The sequence below is a fragment of the Camellia sinensis genome, chromosome 5, assembly GCF_055761805.1.
Source record: "Camellia sinensis isolate YWXY chromosome 5, ASM5576180v1, whole genome shotgun sequence".
Classification (NCBI taxonomy): Eukaryota; Viridiplantae; Streptophyta; class Magnoliopsida; order Ericales; family Theaceae; genus Camellia; species Camellia sinensis.
In genome coordinates, this window is record NC_138965.1 from 34,013,071 (window position 1) to 34,031,862 (window position 18,792).

The 18,792-nt window shown below is 38.8% G+C and overlaps 2 protein-coding genes across 3 annotated transcripts in view; both read right to left on the reverse strand.

Annotated features, from left to right (window-relative positions):
- The window catches only part of LOC145791322 (nuclear pore complex protein NUP160-like), a 47,856-nt gene extending 34,110 nt beyond the window's left edge, over nt 1-13,746 (reverse strand). Inside the window, exons 1-5 of the mRNA XM_082871673.1 lie at nt 13,630-13,746; nt 7,695-7,967; nt 2,428-2,610; nt 1,760-1,952; nt 1,067-1,638 (exon numbers count right to left, since the gene is read on the reverse strand). Of these exons, the coding sequence (XP_082727799.1) occupies nt 1,067-1,638; nt 1,760-1,952; nt 2,428-2,610; nt 7,695-7,967; nt 13,630-13,746 (1,338 nt within the window). The remainder of the gene's footprint in view (nt 1-1,066; nt 1,639-1,759; nt 1,953-2,427; nt 2,611-7,694; nt 7,968-13,629) is intronic.
- The window catches only part of SAR1 (SUPPRESSOR OF AUXIN RESISTANCE1), a 67,528-nt gene continuing 62,024 nt past the window's right edge, over nt 13,289-18,792 (reverse strand). For both annotated transcript variants that reach the window (XM_028230874.2, XM_028230868.2), the window contains exons 26-27: nt 13,972-14,145; nt 13,289-13,879 (exon numbers count right to left, since the gene is read on the reverse strand). In XM_028230874.2, coding sequence (XP_028086675.2) covers nt 13,835-13,879; nt 13,972-14,145 — 219 coding nt within the window. In that variant the 3' untranslated portion in view covers nt 13,289-13,834. The remainder of the gene's footprint in view (nt 13,880-13,971; nt 14,146-18,792) is intronic.

Here is an 18,792-nt window from a genome sequence, read left to right on the forward strand (position 1 = left end):
AACTACTAATCCAATCACAAGTTCAGTTAGGAATATGACACACTGATGGTTATATTTTGTTAGTGTTTGGTGTCTCATTAATGATATTTCTTATAATAAAAAAAAAATTAAAAACACCATATTACCTATAAAGAAACTGAAATTTCCATATGCTTTGAAGATTGTCAATTAGTTTGTAAACCCAAATATCACACCACCATGAGGGCAGATATACTCCATCGTTACCCGTTTACCCTTAGCAAGGGGATTTTACAGCTGGTTTTTATGAAGATTGAGAATCTACATTTAGCTACTGCACTTATGTGATGAATTGTCTCGAGTCTAACCCCTCCCAACACCCTCGACTAACAAGGACCTACACTGGTTTATGTCCTTTACTCATGATAGATTTTGGAATTTAAGACTTGGCAAAGAAACAAATTGTGCTAGCCATGTCTACCGCTTAGCTAAATTTTGGACAAGAGCGCCATTTTGCAGAAAAGTCGGTCAACTATTGTCGAAGAAATCCAAGTAACTGGACAGGGAACAAGATACTTTTATTATGATAATGGGGAAGCTATTAGTGTTCCACATAGTCCTGTCTAACATCATATAGCAAAGCACATGAAACTGGAGAAACTTGTATGCCTTTGTTTCAACTGATAATCCACTGGTAGATGCTCTAGCCAATGGTAATCAATTAACATCATGTTTCAAATGAATTGAGCAACTTCAATTGAGCAGGAACTCTAAAACAGACTTACCGAAAAGTAGCTAACTCTCCCTAACCAAAGATGACCAGCTTTGGACAGACTACCATTCTCATCCTAAATACACAAACCACATAACATAATTGAATGTACACAGGAAACTACAGGAGTCAATATTTTTTCCTTCAGAGCTTCCACAGTCCAGTTCACAAGGCCATATAACACGGTAATAATGAAGCAACAATAGAACATAAAAATCCAATTTCAAATACAATTACTAGGCAGCCAAGAGATTAAAGCATACACAAAAATATTGAGCTATATCATATACTGCGTATAATAGTAATTATGCTCCCTCAGACAGAACAATTACTGACCTGCCCACCGATGTTCACCAGATAGCTTAGCAACAGAAGTATGTCCAACGAAGATTCAAACATCACTTTTGCAACTTGAGAAGTAGCCTGGATCATGACACAAGTGTTGATGTTGAAGCCTACGTCAGAATCAAACTTCTGTATAATTTTGCGAGGTACAAGAAATTTTAAGTAGTTCTCTATGACATCCAAAACTTTTCCCCATGCAGTAGCTTTATTTGACAAAGCAAGAAGTGACAAAAACATATCTACAGAGAATTTCCTCAGATTTTTGTGATCTGCCATTTCCTTCTCCCAAGCAATATCAGCTCCCAGCTCAGATATATGAAAAGCTGTTACTGATGAACTATATCCTGTTTCTAAAATCTTCAGCAAGCGAGGCACAACTTCTTCAGATGATATAGATGGCGCACTAAGGAGTGATTCATAAAATATAGCAGAAGAACCTTTTCCCAATTGTTGGCTGACATTACTGACACATCGGAGCACCTCAAAAAGAATCTCACGGTCAACGTTATCATCAGAAAGATCCAGCCCAGAGCTTACAATATCTCCAAGTTCATCAAAAGAACCTAAAACATCAGTACATAGAACTTCTTAAATGAGATGCTAGTCAATAGATTAACTAAAAATAATTTTTCAGAAAAATCAAGCAGAAAATTTACACATGAGAACTATGGTTTCCCCACATACCGTAGATAAGAAACTCTATATCTTCCAAACAACGGAAGAGTGAGACTGAATTTTTTCTGATTAAGCCAATAGCACCCATGGATGAATCAATGAGGAAACCAATTGGTGCATTCATCTTGCACCAACAATGGAAATAGCGTGTACAAAAGGTTTTCCAGCGATAGAGTATTGAAACTGGACTTTCAGAGATCCCCTAGCAAAAAACACTCAGTTATCAGCTACCTTGAAAACTCCCTTTCCCAGCAATAGAGGGTATGTTTGGTTTGGTTTTGAGAGAGTAGTTTTTAAAAATTGTTTTGGGGAGAGAGTTTAGAAAATTTTTTGATTTGTTTGGTTGTGTATTTTGAAAGTAGTTTTGGAGTTTGTGAGTTTGGAATGATTTGATATTTTAATATAACTGAGTAGATGTGTGTGAGAGAAAAAGTGATTGAGAAGAAGAGAAGAGAGAGAAAAAGTGATTGATTGATGTATAAGAGAGAGAAAGCGATTTTGGAAATTGTTTTGAAAAACTTACAAACCAAACAAGTTTTTTAGAAAAATTTTCCCAAAATCACTCTACAAAGCCAAACCAAACATACCCAGAACTTTCTACTTCAAAGGGCACAGAAGGAGCAACTTTGAAGGTAGAGATTAAAGAAACAAGAGAAACTGAGATAACTAAAGAAAACCTCATGCTCAACAAGTGAAAGGATTTCCATTTTCAATCTGTCAACAGTTAAGGAATAGAACTCGGAATTGGCCAAGTGCTTGTTATAATCCTGAAATGTTGCTCGGAGAACAGTACTTTGAAGAACCCCAGGAGAAAGTAGCCTACGTAAGAAAATAGAAGACACAAATGGGACAATTTGATCCTGAAACAATTTAAGTAGAGCAAAATATTGTAAGCAACAAGCCTACAAAATATTAATAAAAGAATACAAAATCTCCGACATGATAATAACCACTATGATATGCAATTCACCTTACCCCAAAAAAAAACACAACAACAAATGACACAAGAATCAACCTTCGCATGGCAATCACTCATAGCAGTAGGTAGCATACTAACACGGACATGGGTCTTGAAGCTTAGAGGTATGATAGAATATCACCCCCTATTTATAAATGAAGATTAGGGTTTACAAGAAAGTCAATTACAAGATAATTCCTGAGGGCACAAAATGATTACAGACAGACCTTAGTAAAACTTTCGGCTAATATAATATGCTAACACTCCCCCTCAAGCTGGTGCGAAGATATCTCTCATACCCAGCTTGTCTAATATGTCATGAAATGGTTTATTCCCAATCCCCTTGGTGAGAATGTCAGCAAGTTGTTCACCAGACTGGACAAAAGGAGTACAAATGGTATCACTAGTGAGTTTCTCCTTAATGAAGTGGCGATCAATCTCAACATGTTTTGTCCTGTCATGTTGAACTGGATTGTGAGCGATGTTGATGGCGGCCTTATTATCACAGTATAACCGCATGGAGTCCGTCTGATCAATACCTAGATCACGCAACAATAATTTAATCCATAAAAGTTCACACACACCTTGGGCCATAACTCTAAACTCAGCTTCTGCACTGGACCTGGCAACCACATTCTGTTTCTTACTCCTCCAAGTAACTAGGTTGCCGCCAACAAATGTGCAATACCCTGAAGTTGATCTCCTATCAGTTACTGACCCAGCCCAGTCAGCATCTGTATAGGCTTCTACACGAAGATGATCATACTTTGAAAAATACAGACCCTTACCAGGAGCAGACTTCAAATACCTCAAGATTCTCATGACAGCATCAAAGTGAATCTGATGAGGAGCATGCATAAACTGACTAACTACACTGACAGCAACAGCAATATCAGGACGGGAGTGAGATAGGTAAATGAGCTTACCCACTAATCGTTGATAGCTCCCCCTATCCACAACTTCTCCTCCTTCATCATCCCCCAATTTCTGATTGGGTTCCAGTGGGGTGGCACATGCCTTACAGCCAAGCATCCCAGTTTCCTTCAACAGGTCAAGCACATATTTTCTCTGTGAGATAAATATCTCATCCTTTGAGCGAGCAACTTCAATTCCCAGAAAATACTTCAAGCTTCCCAAGTCTTTGATTTCAAATTCTTTAGCTAAATATTTCTTCAACAGAGGTATTTCCCCACTATCATTACCTGTAAGAACTATGTCATCTACATAAACAATAAGTGCTGTAGTCTTACCGCGTGAGGAATGTTTCACAAACAATGTGTGATCTGCCTGACTTTGTTTGAAGCCATATTTAAACATAGCCTGAGTGAATCTCTCAAACCAAGCCCTTGGAGACTGTTTGAGACCATATAATGACTTCCGTAGTTTGCATACTTTGCCTTCTGTTTGATGATCCTCAAAACCCGGAGGAATGTCCATATATACTTCTTCTTCGAGGTCACCATGGAGAAAAGCATTCTTGACATCAAATTTATAAAGCGGCCAATCTAGATTAGCTACTAGAGAGAGAAGTACTCTGACTGAATTCATTTTAGCCACTGGTGCGAAGGTCTCCTGATAATCAATGCCATATGTCTGAGTAAACCCTTTTGCCACAAGTCTTGCCTTATAACGCTCAATAGACCCATCTGCTTTGTGTTTCACAGTATATACCCATTTACATCCCACAGGTCGTTTGCCCGTAGGTAACTCAGTCAATTCCCAAGTGCCATTCTTCCTAAGTGCTTTCATTTCCTCAATCATGGCTAGTTTCCACTCAGAGGTAGCAAGAGCATCCTGAAAATGGTTAGGAATGCTAACAGAGGAAATATTGGACACAAATGCTCTATATGAGGATGACAAATGAGAGTATGATACAAACTGTGAGATAGGATGTTGAGTACAAGATCTCACACCCTTCCTCTTGGCAATAGGAACATCAAGATCAATGGACTCAAGAGATTCAAAGCTACCCAGACTCTCATCAGAAGCAGGAGATGGCAGTGGAGTAGCAGAAATGGTCCCGTGTATCCAGTTAACTGGTTTTCTATCTATGTCCCGGACATAAACATGCCCGTCCTTATTCTTGGTGACAGTGGGTTCGATAGTCCCAGTAGAAGAGGGGGGTGCAAGAACAACTGGTTCCACCATAGGAAGCACAGTAGTAGAGGGTGGTGCAAGAACAACTGGTTCCACCATAGGAGGCACAGGAACTGGTTCCACCATAGGAGGCACAAGACTCACTTCACACCAAGGCTCCCCCGGAAATGAGGACGGTGACACCGGAGAGGACAAGAAATAGGACTGGGACTCAAAGAAAGTTACATCCATGGACACAAACCACTTACGAGAAGAAGGGTGGTAACATTTATACCCCTTTTGAGTAGGAGAGTAACCAAGGAAAACACATTTGAGGGAGCGAGGGTCCAACTTACCACGAGAGGGAGAGTGATTATGGACAAAACAGACACAACCAAATATTTTGGGAGGAATAGAAAACAAGGACGGAGAACCGAGGAGGACGTGAAGCGGAGCCTGTTTGTCCAAGACCTGGGTAGGGAGACGATTAATAAGATGGGCAGCGGTGAGAACAGTGTCGCCCCAATAGGGCCGAGGCACATTCATAAAAAAACACATGCACCGAGCCATGTCAAGAAGATGCCGATTCTTGCGTTCGGCCACCCCATTTTGTTGAGGGGTATTTGTGCAAGAGGTCTGATGGATAATGCCATGAGTAGAGAAATATTGTCCTAACCCAGAATCTATGTATTCCCCGCCATTATCAGAACGAAATATTTTGATAGTGGCCCCAAACTGAGTACAAATCATCTTATGAAAAGTGTGAAACACAGAGAAAACCTCACTCTTATCTTTCATGAGATACACCCAAGTAGCACGAGAAAAATCATCAATAAATGTAACAAACCAGCGATGACCTTTCACAGACAGAACACGAGAGGGACCCCAAACATCAGAATGTATTAATGAAAAAGGAACGAAACTTTTATTCAAACTGGGAGCAAAAGAAGCTCTATGTTGTTTGCCAAGTTGACAAGACTCACAAAGAAAGTCAGACACATGATGATTTGCGAAACGAGAAGGAAATAAATGTTTAAGTAAATGAAATGAGGGATGCCCAAGACGCCGATGCCACAGCCATAAATCAGCGGAGTAGTAGAAGACGTGGTGGAAGAATAAGCAAGTTTGTCCGGTTGATCTAGGAAGTAGAGACCATTTTCTGCACTACCACTGCCAATCGTCCTCCCCGTGACAAGGTCCTGAAAAAGACAATGATCAGAAAAAAACGTCACACTACAATTCAAATCCTAGGTAAGACGACTTAAGGATAACAGATTAACAGAAAACTTGGGAACATGGAGAACAGAAGATAGATGTATGGTAGGAGTGACTTGGACTAAACCTTTTCCAGAAATGGAAGAAACAGTACCATCGGCAATCCTAACTTTGTCCTGACCTGAAGAGGGCTTATAGACAGAGAAAAGATCAGAGGAGCCAGACATATGATCTGAGGCACCAGAATCAATAATCCAAGGCAAAGATGTATGACACAGGAAAGCACAAGGAGAAGATGCTAAGTTACCTGAGCGGGCAAAGGACGAGGAAGCGGTACTGAGAGCAGTAGAAGATCGGCGGTCCAACAATTGGCGCAAAGCATCCTCCAGCTCAGTATCAGAAGCTTGGGTAACAGAAGTAGAATTAGAATCAAGGGTATCAACGGCACTAGACTGATGAGCCCGGGAATAGGAACCACGTCCTCGAGATTGGCCGGACCGACCTCCTCGAGAACCAGACCGATCACCTCGACCCCCGGATGGAGTCCCATGAAGCTTCCAACACGTCTCACGAGTATGCCGCGGCTTCTTGCAATAATCACAAAATACAGACTCCTTAGCAGCAGACGGAGGAGGCAGGCTGAGGCCATCTCGAGGAGTAGACAGTAATGCAGAACGGTCAGTAGAGACAGGGGATATCATAGCAGACCGACGACTCTCCTCATTTTGTACATAGGCAAATGCCTCCTGAAGTGAAGGAAGAGTGTCCATACTCAGAACTCGACCCCTAACTGGATCATACTCCACATTTAGGCCGGCCAAAAATTTAAAGACCCGTTCCCATGCGATGAACTTCTTGTACCCGACAGAATCAGCAGGGCAAACGGGCTTATAGTCTTCTAGGTGGTCAAGGCGTTTCCAGCCGTTGGTGAGGAAAGTGAAGTACTGAAGAACAGTCTGCTCCCCCTGAAGTGAGCTCTCAATAGATCGGCGCAACTCAAATGCTTGTGAAAAATTTCCTTTGCGGGAATAGGTAACAGCCACAGCCTCCCAAACGTCCTGGGCAGTCTCCATAGACAAGTAGCCCTCACCAAGTTCTGGAACCATCGAATGGATAAGCCAACTCATAATCAAAGAGTTGGTAATCTCCCATTGGTCATAACCTGAGTCAGTGGTACTAGGTGCCTGTATCCTGCCATCAACATACCCCATCTTCCCTCTGCTTTTCAAAAACATAGTCAAACTTTGAGACCATGCTAGGTAGTTCTCACCATTAAATAGAGAGGTAGTGATTTTCAGACTAGGGTTGGGGTTCTCAGTCATGGTAGTAGGTAGAATGGGACTCTCACTCTTTGGTGTTTGAGAAGAAGGGGACACACTGGTGGAATCTGTCATGGATACAATACTACCAAACCCGCAACAAAACTAGCGGAAATCACAAACCCGGAAGGTGGCAGTGAGATAACAGGCACAATGACCACTATAAAGACATAACAAAATTAAGAAACCATTTTTTTTTTTTTTTTTGTGTTTTTTTGTGTTTTTTTGTGTTTTTTTATATATATATATATATATCGATTTATTTATGTATACATATATTTATATATAAATATATATAACAAGCTATATTTATATAAATATCAGGATATATATATATATATATATATATTTATATATACCAAGGCTGAGATCATACCACAGTGAGACAGAGGCTGAGGACGATGACGACGAGCGACGATCGACAGAGGAAGGCGAGGAGATCGACGAGGTGAGGGAGACGACAGAGGAAGGCGAGGAAGACGAGCTGAGGAGATCGACGAGGTGAGGAAGACGAGCTGACGAGGTGAGGGAGACGACAGAGGAAGGCGAGGAAGACGAGCTGACGGCTGTGTGATGATCCACCCAGGCAAGCTTCCAACCCTAGAGTGTCTTTGGTGTAAAGGTCTACCAACGAGGGTGAGCCGAAACCCTAGAGGTTCTGCTCTGATACCATGAAGCTTGAGTAACCAGCTTAGAGGTATGATAGAATATCACCCCCTATTTATAAATGAAGATTAGGGTTTACAAGAAAGTCAATTACAAGATAATCCCTGAGGGCACAAAATGATTACAGACAGACCTTAGTGAAACTTTCGGCTAATATAATATGCTAACAGGCCTAACAAATGTCAAGTAATGGGATTTAATTCTAAAACTATGATTTTTTTAAGTAGTCACACAACTAGCTTGAAAGTAGGAATATACATTTTTTTTTTTTTTTTTTAAAACTCATGAAGATAAATTAGTGTAAGAAATAGATTTGATTATCGGATTCACAGTTGTTTGTGTGAGCTTCATTTTGCTTTATAGAGTTCTGTCAGTTTAATTACTACAAATACTTTTTTTTAGTAGGTTAATGACAACAAATATAAGTCAAGACTACAAGTACAACAAAAATATTAAGTGAAATTTATCTATAAGCTAAGAAGCATGGCACTTCTAAGAAAGTAACGTGTCATGGCCATGTATATCCAATTACATATTAACGACAATAGGTTACAGTTACAGTCACAGTTGATTTTCAATAGTACGATGGTAAGCAGTGCTAAGTCAAATGAGCACATTCTAAGGAGGATGTCATGACGTAAAATGAACAATATAACTTAAAAACCAATGCGTTGACATCCATCACTGCAATCCTGAAGTGACATTCTTTCCACCAATAATTAAAAAACAGAGAGACAGAGAACAGTGTAAAATCAAATAGACATCTTTCGGTTTCAGTACATTGATGCAAATATATAAGATGGTAATCTCTTTTTAACCTCCTTCATTATAAGAAAGCAGAAAATCATATAAATGAAAAATGATACACAAGAAGGATGACAACCCTCTAAATTATGGGCATCATATTGCAGTCTAATCCTCTCAGCAGAAATTTCTGGCTAATTCTCTGAACTAACAATGACGTCCCCAGAGAAAGTCTACACTTTAGTTTGGATTTACCACTGAATCCCTCCAAACTCAAAGCGAGAATTCTGTTTAGTTCCATAGTAATTATACACAATTACAGTTCAGTTCTGCGCAATCAGATACTCAACTCTCTTACACCACTCCTTATAAATTTTAAGGAACAGGTTCTAGATACATTTATATCATTCCTCGCATTCTAGAACATAGTCAAGTGAGAATTTTGCATAATATTTCTGCTGGAAATTGTGTTCATGCATATAATATGATAGTGGTGTTGGTGGTAGATAGTGGCATGTATAGAATATGATAGTGGTGTTGGTGGTAGATAGTGGTATGTATAGAATATGATAGTGGTGTTGGTTGTAGATAGTGGCATGCATAGAATATGATAGTGGTGTTGGTGGTAGATAGTGGCATGTATATAATATGATAGTGGTAGATAGTGGTAATATATAATATGTAAGTGGCATATAATGGGTTATGATGATGTTTGTAATATCTCCTATATAAGGAGTGTCATTTGGTCTTGTAAGATAAGAAGTTTTGAATATAACAGAAATATATTCCTTCTTCCTCATATTTTCGGAGTTCTTCTTCTTCATATTTTCTAAGTTGGTATCAGAGCAACAAAAAACACAGCAGCCCTAAAACCGTCATAGCCATGTCGGAAGTCACGTCCGGAACCACTTCAACCCCTGCCGCTGCCATTCCGGTGAAAACGTCCAACTCTCACTCTGTCCAAATCACCACCATCCGCCTAAATGGTGATAATTTTCTCCGCTGGTCACAATCTGTCCGGATGTATATCCGTGGGCAAGGAAAGATCGGTTACATCACTGGTGACAAGAAGGCTCCTGCTGTTAATGATCCGCTGTTCGACAATTGGGACGCTGAAAACTCCATGGTTATGACATGGTTGGTCAATTCCATGGAGGAGGATATAAGCTCTAATTACATGTGCTATACTACTGCACAAGAATTGTGGGATAATGTTAGTCAGATGTATTCTGACCTAGGAAATCAATCTCAAGTTTTCGAATTAACTTTGAAGTTGGGAGAGATTCGTCAAGGAGATGATTCCGTCACCAAATATTTCAATTCGTTGAAAAGGTTGTGGCAGGATCTTGACATCTTCAACACATACGAATGGAAATCGGTTGACGACTGCAACCACCACAAGAAAACTGTGGAAGACAGCCGTATTTACAAGTTTCTTGCCGGCCTCAACATTGAGTTCGATGAAGTGCAAGGAAGAATTATTGGCAGACCTCCTCTCCCATCCATTGGCGAAGTATTTGCCGAAGTCAGAAGGGAAGAGAGCCGAAGGAGCGTCATGCTTAAGAAAAAAGGTAATGGTGAATCAATTGAAATTTCTGCATTAATTAGCGATGCTGCGGCCAACAAGGCTGCAAATTACCAGCGCAGGTTTGATGATAAGCCACGGGTCTGGTGTGATTTTTGCAACAAGCCTCGCCATACACGCGAAACGTGTTGGAAGATTCATGGCAAACCTGTCAACTGGAAAAGCAGCAAACAAGGAGAGAAGAATCGTGGCTTTCCTACCGCTAATGAAGCCGATTCAGGTCCCTTCAACAAAGAGCAGATTGATCAACTCTTAAAGCTGATAAAATCCAACTCCTCAACCGGTACTCCTAGTGTTTTGTTGGCACAAACAGGTAGAAATCCTAAAGCCTTCTCTTGCCTAAACTTCTCTCCGTGGATCATAGATTCCGGTGCCTCCGATCACATGACTAGTTTTTCCCATTTATTTAGTACCTATTTCCCTTGTTCTGGTCATGACAAAATCAGAATAGCCGATGGTAGTTTTTCACCTATTGCAGGAAAAGGATTTATTAAACTAACTGAGAAAATTAATCTCAATGCTGTTCTTCACGTCCCCAACTTAGCCTGTAACCTTTTGTCTGTCAGTAAACTATCTAAGGATTCTAATTGTCGTGTTACATTTTTTGAATCCCATTGTGAATTTCAGAACCAGAACTCGGGGATGATGATTGGGCGTGCTAGGATGCTTGAAGGTCTTTACTACTTTGATGAAGTACCTGTTAGTAATAAAAAAGCTCAGAGCTTTAATAGTACCAGTTCAATCTCTGTTCGAGAAAAAATAATGCTATGGCACTATAGGCTAGGACATCCTAGTTTTCTTTATCTGAAACATTTATTTCCAGAATTATTTAAAGGGATTGATTGTTCTTCTTTTCATTGTGAAAGTTGCATTTTTGCAAAATTTCATCGCTCTACTTATTTGCCAAAACCTTACCAGGCTTCAAAACCTTTTTATTTGATTCATAGTGATGTTTGGGGCCCTTCTAAAATCACTACTCTTTCTGGTAAAAGATGGTTTGTTACATTTATTGATGACCATACCCGCTTATGTTGGATTTATTTGATGAATAAAAAATCTGACGTGAAAAATTTATTCACAAATTTTTACAATATGATTGAAAACCAATTTCAAACCAAAATTGGTATTTTACATTCTGATAATGGAACAGAATATTTCAATGAGCAGTTGGGTGAGTTTTTGGAAAAAAAGGGGATTTTTCATCAATCTACATGTCGGGATACCCCTCAACAAAATGGCATTGCAGAACGAAAAAATAAACATCTACTTGAAGTAGCACGTGCTATAATGTTTTACATGCATGTTCCTAAATATTTATGGGGTGAAGCAATTTTAACAGCCTCTTATTTGATAAACACGATGCCTACAAAGGTGTTAACATACAAAACACATTTTGATTGTCTCAAAACTTTTTTTCCTGACACGAGGTTGTTTTCTGATTTCTCTCCTAATAAGGTCTCTCAATGGGTTATGGGTCATGCTACCATAGGCGACCGAATCAGCTATGAGTTCTAAACCCGACCCAATTTCCAACACTAACCTAACTCCGCCCACTTCCCCCCACTAGCTCTCTCTAACATCGGCTGCAACCACTGCGACCCCACTTTTGTCACCCCTCTCCAACCCAAGCCCACCATCATCATGCATTCCTCGCCTTCTTGAGTCGACTTGTTGTCTGCCTCATCAAATCCACCCCTTCCTTCTTACTCTTGGTTTTCTTTCTTCATTTTCTTCACTTGAGACCTATAAACCTTAAATCTAGGGTTTACAGATCATGACAAAAAATAAGAAGAAGAATAGGAACAACCGGGGGGGGGGGGGGAGAAGAAGTGGTGGTGATTAAGAAAGAAGAAGATGGAAAGAGATGGTTGTTGGAAAGTAGAAAAAAAGGGGAAGGAAGCATTGGCAAAAGGGGAGAAGGGCTGGGAGAGGGTCATCGGATGGGGAAGAAGGCTGGAGAAGGTCGCCGTAGGTAAGGGTGGGGCTGTCGGAGTCAGTTGGAGTAGTGTAGGGTCCAATGATAGAAAGTGGATTATGGTAGGTGTTAAAAAAAAAATGAAAAAACAGAAAGGGGATTGAAAGAAATAATTTAGTGTGTAATAGCAGCTCCCTTATTTTAACACCAATATCACAATCCAAGACACAAAACAGTTATCTTTTTTTTTGGGGTATGGCAAATGAAAATATTTTTCTACATGTCTAAATATGAAGGGATTCTTTAAAGAGTAATGCTAGAAATTTCAAAAATTCTATTAAAATTTTTATCAAATGTCTCACATGGGTCTGAAACCCACACTGTATGGATCCCATGTACGTCTTACATCTATGTAAAATATTTGATAAATTTTTTTAAAATCTACACTTTTATTCTTTAAAAGAGTGCCTCAATCAATAGACCAGCCAACCCCTTAGCCTGAATAGTGAGAGTAACGTGCACTACAAAACATGAAGACAATCTCTCCACGTAAAAGGTCACAGAATGACAAAAGGTTCTCTTTTTGTACCGAAAAAGAAAAGGTTGTCTTAATCGTGAAATAACACACAAAGGATAAGAACTCCTATTTTATTCCTCAAAAAAAAAAAATTTAATTAATCAATTAAAACTCCTATTTGGTTGTTGTGGTTTTTGATTTTTATTTATAAATAATAAAAAATAAAAATAAAAAAACCCTCATCTTACAAATCATCTCAAATAACCACTTGTGATAAAATTCTAAAACTACCCACTTTCTTAAAGAAATATCAAAAACTATTTTTAAATTTTCAAAATCATATTTGTGTAAGTAAACACAAAAATAGAAATGAAAAAAAAAAAGAAAAAAAAAAAAAAAGAAGAAGAAGCAGCCCCCGACACCACAACCAAAATCAACCTGTGATTTCATAGTACAATTCCTTGAAAGCATGTTTGGTACAATGGCTAGAATGAAATGCACATTATAATTTTGCATTTCCTTTCTCTTATTTGATACGCCTTATGCAAGTGAAAATTGTTATTCCATTGAAATAGTCATTCCAACCCTCATACATCCACAGAACAACTTGTGAATTTACTTTTCCGTACCGAAAAAGACAATTACATGGACAGTCACAAGCACATACAACAACAGGATGCACATCAAGATGAATAATTGATTTATGAATTTTACACCAAAAGGACTAGATGCTGCTATCAACAAAGACAAGCACCTGTTTGTGTAGACCATAAATTAACCATCCCAAAAAAAGAAAAAAGAAAAAGAAAAGACTGCTCATTTCCTTCCCTTCGTCCATACAACATCACCCTATAAACAAAATGTGTGAATTGATATTCTTATACTGCTCTCCCATTTAAGTTTCTTCCCACAAAACCCAAATTCAGGAGAACGGGACATTGAGGGTGATCTGAATCCATACGTAAAGAAGAACGATGAAGCTCAACTTTCTCACTCAGCATTATTTCGTACTCTCTCTTGCACTTGGCGTCATGATCTCCACAAAATCTTTGTCATTTAGCAACATATTAGCCATCAATGGAATTTTTTTTAGCAAGCTGCAGAAGATTGCACATCATCTGAGTCTTCTCTCAGCTGAAAACAACAAAATAAGAATGATCATGAATTTCACATATGGCAACAGGTTTAAAAAACAGAAGCTGTAAAAAAGAGGATATAGCATATACTAGATTGAGATGGTTCCGCAGAGCCCCTCGTATCAAGTTTTTCAGCTTTTCACATTGATCGACCATGTGACCCATTCTGATTAATTCTTCAAGTTGGCACCACAAGCGCTCGATTGTTGTGTACGGGAACCAAGCCGCAGATGGCCTTTTTCGACGAATGATGTCAGTTGGTCTCTGCAGAAAATAGCAACTTCAGTGGATAGCCAGAAGATGTCAACAATGGTCGCACATGATAATTATCATGTTAAATGATCCAACTATGGTCAAACAATTACATCTCATTTGAACATCTCGGGAAATTGAATGGCTCTACAGAGAACATCGTTTTACATAATCTAGAATGCTACTAACGCAACACAAATAAGGCCATAAAATAAAATGAAAGCTTAGCTGTCACTATGAATTGCAATTGGTTTCAAATTTCATGAAAATGGCTCAACATTTTCTTCTCATTTGTGATGATGGCTGTCATGTACTATGGCTCCAATTCACAAAAACGGATTAGTAAATAAAACTGTACTTGAATGTGAGCAAACAATTTTAATAAAACATCCATAGATGTTATATGTTGTGCACATCCAATGTTAATTTCCCTTGGTCAATTCACAACTTTATAAAGGGTTCGATACAAGCTTAATCACAGCTTTCCCATCATGATGATGGATCAATTTATTCAAAGCAAGCAAGTTTTTTTTTCCAATGATACCAACTTAAAGGAAAAAACTATTCCAGCTAAAGTATGGTTTGGTATATACTAGGTCCCTCTGGGGTACGCTAAAAATTAAGAAAAAATAAAATTGAGTACATGCTTTGTATACTTGATACACACATGCAAGTATTGTACAATACCCAATACATACCCAGTACGGGTATCACTTTTTCAGAGTACCCATGCTTCATAGGGGACAAGTTATTATTATACTTAATGAAATTTGTATTGCAGAAAAATAAATGTTTAGCGCTTCAATGGTGGTTGATTATTTCTTAACCACTAATAGTTGAGAACAAATTTCCTCCTTAAAATCTTGCACACGCAGACATGCGAACTTGACAGAGTCCTTCAGAGAATTCCCAAATTTTAGAAAGTATTTTCTCAAATTTGAACAATTTCATCTTATTCAGTGTTAACGTAATTATATCCGTCAATATAAACATCAACTTGAACACCAAGTCTCCGCCTGGAGAAATCTGAATTGATCCAGAAAGGTCAAATGCTTGGAACAATATACACCATATAACAATAATTATCACAATTGAAGTAAATTATCAAATAATAACAACAAATGATAATTATAATTCACTGCTGGAAATTTGTGTTCATGTATATAATATGATAGTGGTGTTGGTGGAAGATAGTGGCATGTATATCATATGATAGTGGTGTTGGTGGAAGATAGTAGCATGTATAGAATATGATAGTGGTGTTGGTGGAAGATAGTGGCATGTATATAATATGATAGTGGTAGATAGTGGTAATATATAATATGTAAGTGGCATATAATGAGTTATAATGATGTTTGTAATATCTCCTATATAAGGAGTGTCATTTGGTCTTGTAAGATAAGAAGTTTTGAATATAACATAAATATATTCCTTCTTCCCCATATTTTCGGAGTTCTTCTTCCTCATATTTTCTAAGTTGGTATCAGAGCAACAAAAAACACAGCAGCCCTAAAACCGTCATAGCCATGTCGGAAGTCACGTCCGAAACCACTTCAACCCCTGCCGCTGCCATTCCAGTGAAAATGTCCAACTCTCACTCTGTCCAAATCACCACCATCCGCCTAAATGGCGATAATTTTCTCCGCTGGTCACAATCTGTCCGGATGTATATCCGTGGGCAAGGAAAGATCGGTTACATCACTGGTGACAAGAAGGTCATAGCCATGTCGGAAGTCATGTCCGAAACCACTTCAACCCCTGCCGCTGCCATTCCAGTGAAAACGTCCAACTCTCACTCTGTCCAAATCACCACCATCCGCTTAAATGGTGATAATTTTCTCCGCTGGTCACAATCTGTCCGGATGTATATCCGTGGGCAAGGAAAGATCGGTTACATCACTGGTGACAAGAAGGCTCCTGCTGTTAATGATCCGCTGTTCGACAGTTGGGACGCTGAAAACTCCATGGTTATGACAGGGTTGGTCAATTCCATGGAGGAGGATATAAGCTCTAATTACATGTGCTATACTACTGCACAAGAGTTGTGGGATAATGTTAGTCAGATGTATTCTGACCTAGGAAATCAATCTCAAGTTTTCGAATTAACTTTGAAGTTGGGAGAGATTCGTCAAGGAGATGATTCCGTCACCAAATATTTCAATTCGTTGAAAATGTTGTGGCAGGATCTTGACATCTTCAACACATACGAATGGAAATCGGTTGACGACTGCAACCACCACAAGAAAACTGTGGAAGACAGTCGTATTTACAAGTTTCTTGCCGGCCTCAACATTGAGTTCGATGAAGTGCGAGGAAGAATTATTGGCAGACCTCCTCTCCCATCCATTGGCGAAGTATTTGCCGAAGTCAGAAGGGAAGAGAGCCGAAGGAGTGTCATGCTTAAGAAAAAAGGTACTGGTGAATCAATTGAAATTTCTGCTTTAATTAGCGATGTTGCGGCCAACAAGGCTGCAAATTACCAGCGCAGGTTTGATGATAAGCCACGGGTCTGGTGTGATTTTTGCAACAAGCCTCGCCATACACGCGAAACGTGTTGAAAGATCCATGGCAAACCTGTCAACTGGAAAAACAGCAAACAAGGAGAGAAGAATCGTGGCTTTCCGACCGCTAATGAAGCCGATTCAGGTCCCTTCAACAAAGAGCAGATTGATCAACTCTTAAAGCTGATAAAATCCAACTCCTCATCCGGTACTCCTAGTGTTTTGTTGGCACAAACAGGTAGAAATCCTAAAGCCTTCTCTTGCCTAAACTTCTCTCCGTGGATCATAGATTCCGGTGCCTCCGATCACATGACTAGTTTTTCCCATTTATTTAGTACCTATTTCCCTTGTTCTGGTCATGACAAAATCAGAATAGCCGATGGTAGTTTTTCACCTATTGCAGGAAAAGGATTTATTAAACTAACTGAGAAAATTAATCTCAATGCTGTTCTTCACGTCCCCAACTTAGCCTGTAACCTTTTGTCTGTCAGTAAACTATCTAAGGATTCTAATTGTCGTGTTACATTTTTTGAATCCCATTGTGAATTTCAGGACCAGAACTCGGGGATGATGATTGGGCGTGCTAGGATGCTTGAAGGTCTTTACTACTTTGATGAAGTACCTGTTAGTAATAAAAAAGCTCAGAGCTTTAATAGTACTAGTTCAATCTCTGTTCGAGAAAAAATAATGCTATGGCACTATAGGCTAGGACATCCTAGTTTTCTTTATCTGAAACATTTATTTCCAAAATTATTTAAAGGGATTGATTGTTCTTCTTTTCATTGTGAAAGTTGCATTTTTGCAAAATTTCATCGCTCTACTTATTTGCCAAAACTTTACCAGGCTTCCAAACCTTTTTATTTGATTCATAGTGATGTTTGGGGCCCTTCTAAAATCACTACTCTTTCTGGTAAAAGATGGTTTGTTACATTTATTGATGACCATACCCGCTTATGTTGGATTTATTTGATGAATAAAAAATCTGACGTGAAAAATTTATTCACAAATTTTTATAATATGATTGAAAACCAATTTCAAACCAAAATTGGTATTTTACATTCTGATAATGGAACAGAATATTTCAATGAGCAGTTGGGTGAGTTTTTGGAAAAAAAAGAAAATTTTCATCAATCTACATGTCGGGATACCCCTCAACAAAATGGCATTGCAGAACGAAAAAATAAACATTTACTTGAAGTAGCACGTGCTATAATGTTTTACATGCATGTTCCTAAATATTTATGGGGTGAAGCAATTTTAACAGCCTCTTATTTGATAAACACGATGCCTACAAAGGTGTTAACATACAAAACACCTTTTGATTGTCTCAAAACTTTTTTTCCTGACACGAGGTTGTTTTCTGATTTACCCGCCAAAGTTTTTGGATGTACTGCCTATGTTCATGTTCCCAGTCAATTTCGTTCAAAACTTGACCCCCGTGCTATAAAATGTGTTTTTTTGGGTTATTCCTCAGACAAAAAGGGGTATAAGTGTTTCGATCCTCAAACCAAGAAATTTCATGTGAGTATGGATGTGTCATTTGTGGAAACAAAATCCTATTTCCCCAACACTTCTCTTCAGGGGGAGACACGTGGAGTAGAAGACCGTTTTTGGGATATTTCTATCCCGCTCCCCAATGTCATTTATCCTACACAAAAACCACATCAGTCTGATAATGATCACTTAGGAGAACCAAGTTCTATGGTGCCTAGTCAAGAAGATTCTTGTTTAGGGGGAGAAGTACTACAAAATGATCTAAATCCTGAGCTTCAGGTTTATACTAGGAAGCGATTTCATCTGAGGAATAATGACCCGAATGTCCATCCTAATGACCCGAATGTCCACCCGAGTTTTGGCATCGAAATTTTAGGTAATCCTATTCCTTCTATTTCCGACCTTGATGTTCCTATAACAATTAGGAAAGGTGTCCGAAATTGCATTAAACATCCTATTGCAAATTACCTCTCCTATCAAAGACTGTCTAAAAACCATAGAGCTTTCACATCTAGGATTTCACACTTGTTTGTTCCAAGGAATATACAGGAAGCATTGGATGATCCGAATTGAAAATTAGCAGTCATGGAGGAGATGAATGCTTTAAGGAGAAGTGGTACTTGGGAGATAGTTGATCTACCCAAAGACAAGAAAACAGTTGGGT